Source organism: Salvelinus sp. IW2-2015, linkage group LG3, assembly GCF_002910315.2.
Source record: "Salvelinus sp. IW2-2015 linkage group LG3, ASM291031v2, whole genome shotgun sequence".
NCBI classification, from domain to species: Eukaryota; Metazoa; Chordata; class Actinopteri; order Salmoniformes; family Salmonidae; genus Salvelinus; species Salvelinus sp. IW2-2015.
In genome coordinates, this window is record NC_036840.1 from 32,066,714 (window position 1) to 32,072,958 (window position 6,245).

Sequence of the window (6,245 nt, forward strand, 5' to 3'; positions counted from 1 at the left end):
TGAGCCATCCTCCCCTCAGCAGCCTCCTGTGGCAAGAACTCTATTAGTGGTTTTGGCTCCAAATCACATTTTATACGTCACATGCAGATTACTGAAGGTATAGAAGGTGCTGTGAAATGCTTGTGATAGCTCCCTCAGCAGTTCAGTACATCATCAGTTAATGATGACAAAAACAGTCAAGTTATAAATAACAAGTCATAGAAGTAATAAGAGGTAGTATGCATGGTAATAATGGACTATTAGTATTTACAAATATAAAGTGGGTAGTGTCTTGGTCACGCAGTGGAATAACGTTAAATTGTATGCTGTTGGACTTCTTGAGAACCCGAGAGCCCATGCTTAATTTCTTAAGTCGCCTGAGGTTTTAGGGGCGCTGTTGCCTTCAACACCACGGTGGTGGTGTGACTGGACCATACCCGGTCATCTGTGACGTGCACACCAAGGAACTTGAAGCTTTTGAACCTCGCCACTGCAGCCCGTCGCTGAATATAGAGGCGCGCTTCAGCCAGTTTCCTGTAGTCCACCATCAACTCCTTGGTTTTACTGTCATTAAGGCCGAGGCTGTTTTCCTTGCACCTCTCTGCCAGGACTCTAACCACCCTGTAGGCTGTTGCGTCTGCGGTAAGGCCCACCACCATCGTGTCGTCAGCGAACTTAAATGGTGTTGGAGTCATGGGTGTACAAGGAGTATAGAAAGGGGCTGAGCACTATTCATTCGCGGGTGAGCTGTTTGTTCACCCGCACCCACCTGCAGTTGCTAAAAATCCATCCGCAACCGACTATGCGATGAAGTGAAAATCTGAGGCCCGCACTGAACCTAAACCCGCAAATATGGGAAATTGCGCTGTAGCCTACAGACTGCGGAACATTTTTGGGGGGACATGATTTTAAAAATAGGCCCATGTTTCTGTTTTAAACGTGAAACATTTTGCCAACTCAGGGCGTGAAACACACTCTTCTCACGCTCTCATGGCACACCTCTTATATCTCACGCGCATTGAAAAGTACTGCTTTTATTGTTCTAATTAGTCCATTATAGTCAGTGCATTAACTTTTCAACTGTGCGCCAAATCGTTTTGAAATCGGAGCATCTGCGACTGCAATTTAACATCACGAGCGAACCTCTATCCTGTTTTGCTACAACGCTGAACTGCGGAATATTGAAGCATATTATTGGTGAAATTATGTTAAGGATCAAGGGGATTGGATGCATGTTTTAAAGAAACGCCCCTCAAGATTGGAGTGGTAATGAATGGCGATAGAACCTTTATCGATGAGTTTAAAACTGTATTAAAAAAAACTTATGCACAATGTTGTCAACAAAATTAGGTTGCTGTTACTCCTGCTTCTAATGCAGAATGCAGCCTTTTGACAGCATATTTAATCCACACTTGCAAAAGTGATTTTGGTGATTGGCATTTAGGCTGTGACTGACCCAGAGTATGTTTTAGCAGGGACGTTTGGGACGGTGACCTGATTTGGAACTATGAAAAATAATTTTGTCAAACAGATTATGAATCCAAAAGTGTACATTTTATTCTAGGGGGTGGACAATAAATAGAAACATAATTTAGTTTAGTGTGTAGGGGCAGATCTGTCATCTTGTCTTCAGGATATTTTATCTATTTGCTATATTTAGTCTGAACAGTGGAACAATTGTCATTCTTAACAATGAGCAACGATATAGGGTAATTCCTGTGCTTGTCATCAAGAACACTACTGTTATTCCCCACACTTATTTTATATTTCCACTTCCCAATTTTGCCAGTGTTATCACTTATTTGAAATCTGATATGACTACTTGTGTCTTTGGAAATTAATTATATGAGGCCATGTATTTTTTCAGCCATTCATGGACAGTTTTGAATAAGTCATACAAATAAGCATGTTTATATTAAATATAATTTGACATTTTAGGGGGACTCAACTGTTCAAGTCAATTTGTTTTCCAATAATACTCTGAATACTCCAATAATACTCCCTGTGAGTCTTCTCTCCATCCTCTCATTCTGAATGCAGTCTGTGTATCCATATTCAAATGAGAGGGAGCGAGAGAGAGAAGTTGCCTGCACAGGTGTAAAGATCAAATGCTGCGTCCGCAGTTGGTTTGTTCTCACTCCTTTTGGTAAGGTTGTAGCGGTATTGGGATATTGATTAACCTCTTCAGTTTATCTTGGATACATTTTGTGGATTTCACAGCTGTTTGTCTGATTAAATGTATTCCAGTGTGAATATCTAAAAAGGTAACCAGAACAAAGAAGTCTGAATCGTTCCAGTCGAAGGATGGGCAGGATTCAACACCTGATATTATGGGGTGAGTTCAAGTCTTGCGTTTCACAAATGTATTCTTTTTCAGTGTTGATTAAAGTTCTACAGAAAGGTGAACCTTTTTAGGGTCTAAAAAACAAACAATCATTAAGTTCTACTAACAAGAGAAGCAAAACTGTAACATGGAAAGCAGATATTGTATTTGGCAGGTTATTAAACCAGAAAGAAGGGCGCAAGAGTGAGAATTGTTTAATTCTTTTTAATAAAAAATGTTCAAGTGACATTTACAATGAATATTCTGTTTGTAAAAAATATATCCCTAACTTCCTGGACTAGCATTCCCTCATATGCAAATTCATGCAAAGACATCCTATAAAACAAATCTAATGGCACCCAGTTGTAGACATGGAATAACAGTGGTGTCATTTTACTTATCTTTTGAATCAATAGTGCTGATTTTGGATCAGTTTTGCCTTCTAGATCACAATGAACATGATTACATGGGCAGAGGGAACCTGATCCTAGAACAGCACTCCTACTCTGAAACACTTGCTATGGCCCCTGATCTAGGATCAGGTCCCCCGTGTCCATGTAATTATAATCAATATGATCTAAAAGGCTAAACTAATCCTAGATCAGCACTTATATTCTGATATGCATTATGAATATGGCCCTGAATGATACACAGGTGCTAAAAATCAATCAGTCAAATTTTAACATGACTTTTAGCCTTGCATTATAAAGTTTGCTGAATAGGATCATTGATTATCATACTGGAACTGAAAATGACTGTAAGCTGTATATGAATGTTAACTCAAAATCATATTCAGATGTCTTCCTCCTTCCCTCCTCCCAGCTGTGTTGGTGGTGTGTTGTGTAGCTGAGAGACAGTACTTCCTCCAGTCACACTCCTCCACCTGGGAACAGGCCAGACTACACTGCCAGGTAGAACACAAAAATATACAGCTTTATTGTCCCCATGGGACACTTTTCCTGGACACAAACTTCTTGTACGCAATGTAAAACAGCAGTGGCCAATTAATGTGTGCAGGCTTTTGTCAACCACAACCTAGCTTTAAAACGGCTGGTTAAACCAGTGACTCGATTGAGGACAATGATTAGATGATGATGTTATCAAATATTATTGCTGGACTGGAACAGAAGCTGGCACACATTGGCCCTCTAGGACCAGTACTGACCCAATATACCTGATATTATCCTTGTCCTGTTAGGCGTGCTACAAGGAGATGGTGAGCCTGACCCCTGACAACATCCAGCAACTTGTCCAGAACCTGACCTCTTCTTACTGGATCGGCCTCCGCAAAACCATGAACAACGGCTCCTTCCCCTGGTCCCACTGGTCCAACGGAGACCCCCTCACCTTCCAGAACTGGTACCCGGGTCGCCCCATACTCTCTAAGCCCAAGAATCCTGTGAACATCTTTAACAACTACTATTCCATCAGCCCCAATGTCTGTGGGTGTTGCTGCACCAATAACAGCAACTCTAGCTACCATGGTAACTCTACAGATGACCCTTTCACAGAGAATGTAAACATGACTGCAACGATGACACCAGCCGTGACAACCAAGGTGGCAAAGATGCCGTCTGTCATGACGAGGGGATCAACGTTCTTTACTGGAGTTACTGGTGGCATCAATGGCACCAATATGACTAGTGGGACCAATGGGACGAATGAAACTGAGACAGACGTGTACATTGAGGAGCCTTGCATAGCCATGCTCAGTTTCGGACTTTGGTTCGATAAAAACTGCTCAGAGCTTCTTCATTATATCTGCTATGAAGGTAGGGGGGGGTTTAAAAAAATACAAATGTTTCTAATTTACTGTGATGTTCCCTTGAAGTGGACTGAGATGTTGATGTTTGGGGTGCATTACTTACTGATAAACATATTGATGTGTTTTCTTTGACTTGCACCCTTTCCCCCCCTCTTTCTCTTTCCCCCTCACCCCAACCCACCCCAATCAACAACCGCTTCTCACCTGTGTATGTAGACCGTTTCTACGGTAATGCCACCGTGACCAACAAGACACTACACAACGCGACTCTGAGCTGGACCCGTGGGCCTGGTGACATCAGTGGATACAGGGTGGAGGTCAAGTCCACTGACTACAACCTGACCCTAAACCACAGCAGTCTGAACCAGACCTATGACCTTTCCAACCTCACTGCCGGAACCCAGTACAGAGTCCAGGTGTACCCCATTAAGTGTGGAAGAGACCTCAACCCACAGAACGTCTCCTTCTACACCAGTGAATATGGGGAATACCACTAGTAGCAAATGTTACTGTTGAATAGGGCCACTACAACTGCTGTTGTTGCTACTGTTCCACTACTTCTAATACTACTAGTTGTAGAGATCCTAGACAGATATCTATGTGTAGATGTTTATTATGATATTGCTGTAACAATGTGAAGACATCGATATCAATGATGACGATTATGCTAACTACTGATCATGAATTCTCTCTCAGAGCCTGGCGTGATCCAAAACCTCAAAGTCACCAATGTCTCAGAAACAAGCATCTCCCTGTCCTGGTTCGCTTCTGAGGGCAACCGTGACTTGTACAACATTCAGGTGAGGGGTGAACCCGACCTGAAAATGACTACACGCACAGAGAGCGCCCTGGTCAAAGGCCTGATACCAGGAGGGTTCTACACGTTTGAGGTCAACACCGAGGTGGAGGACAAGTCCATCGAGGGAGATCGACTGGATATCCGCTCCTACACGAGTGAGTCAGAGCACTGTTGTTGTTTTTCCTATGCAAATGTTTAACTGCTTTTCCTAGAGGAACGTTTCCATAGTGGAAACTGTAAATAATAAGACTTTCCGTTTCAAATTCCATTTTAATTTCATTCCATTGAGAAAGTTAATGTAATTAGAATTGAAAGGTCAGTTTTATACATTTATATTTGCAGTTAAGAATTTTTCTTAACTGACTTGCCTAGTTAAATAAATAAAATAAAAATGTTCAGTGCAGCTCACACACACACACACACTGATCTCTCCTTTTTCCTTCAGAACCAGGAATGGTGTCAAACTTAAAGGCGTCTGCTCTTACTAAGAACAGTGTCCACTTCCAATGGGAACAGCCGAGAGGTAACACCTCTGGGTACAGAGTGCACGCCTGGAGAGAAGAAAACAACACGTATGTAGGCTACTATAGAACGTTACCAAGTATGTAGGCTACTATAGAACGTTACCAAGTATGTAGGCTACTATAGAACGTTACCAAGTATGTAGGCTACTATAGAACGTTACCAAGTATGTAGGCTACTATAGAACGTTACCAAAGTATGTAGGCTACTATAGAACGTTACCAAGTATGTAGGCTACTATAGAACGTTACCAAGTATGTAGGCTACTATAGAACGTTACCAAGTATGTAGGCTACTATAGAACGTTACCAAGTATGTAGGGCTACTATAGAACGTTACCAAGTATGTAGGCTACTATAGAACGTTACAAGTATGTGGGCTACTATAGAACGTTACCAAGTATGTAGGCTACTATAGAACGTTACCAGTATGTAGGCTACTATAGACGTTGCCAAGTATGTAGGCTCTATGAACGTTGCCAAGTATGTAGGCTACTATAGAACGTTGCCAAGTATGTAGGCTACTATAGAACGTTAACAAGTAAAATGTAGGCTACTATAGAACGTTAACCAAGTATGTAGGCTACTATAGAAGGTACCAAGTATGTAGCTACTATAGAACGGTACCAAGTATGTAGGCTACTATAGAACGGTACAAGTATGTGGGCTACTATAGAACGGTAACAAGTATGTAGGCCTACTATAGCAACGTTTACAAGTATGTTGGGCTACTATAGAACGTTAACAAGTATGTGGGCTACTATAGAACGTTAACAAGTATGTGGGCTACTATAAGAACGTTAACAAGTATGTGGGCTACTATAGAACGTTACAAGTATGTGGGCTACTATAGAACGT

The 6,245-nt window shown here is 41.7% G+C and overlaps 1 protein-coding gene across 2 annotated transcripts in view; it reads left to right on the forward strand.

Moving 5' to 3' along the window:
- The first annotated feature begins 533 nt into the window (after nucleotides 1-533).
- The window catches only part of LOC111954993 (receptor-type tyrosine-protein phosphatase H), a 12,264-nt gene continuing 6,552 nt past the window's right edge, over nucleotides 534-6,245 (forward strand). Inside the window, exons 1-7 of one of the 2 annotated variants that reach the window (XM_023975015.2) lie at nucleotides 534-621; nucleotides 2,227-2,314; nucleotides 3,125-3,213; nucleotides 3,501-4,074; nucleotides 4,284-4,541; nucleotides 4,764-5,021; nucleotides 5,312-5,438. In XM_023975015.2, coding sequence (XP_023830783.1) covers nucleotides 2,284-2,314; nucleotides 3,125-3,213; nucleotides 3,501-4,074; nucleotides 4,284-4,541; nucleotides 4,764-5,021; nucleotides 5,312-5,438 — 1,337 coding nt within the window. In that variant the 5' untranslated portion in view covers nucleotides 534-621; nucleotides 2,227-2,283. Of the gene's footprint in view, nucleotides 622-2,038; nucleotides 2,126-2,226; nucleotides 2,315-3,124; nucleotides 3,214-3,500; nucleotides 4,075-4,283; nucleotides 4,542-4,763; nucleotides 5,022-5,311; nucleotides 5,439-6,245 lie in introns of those variants that run through there. The other variant, XM_023974999.2, reaches the window with a different exon arrangement.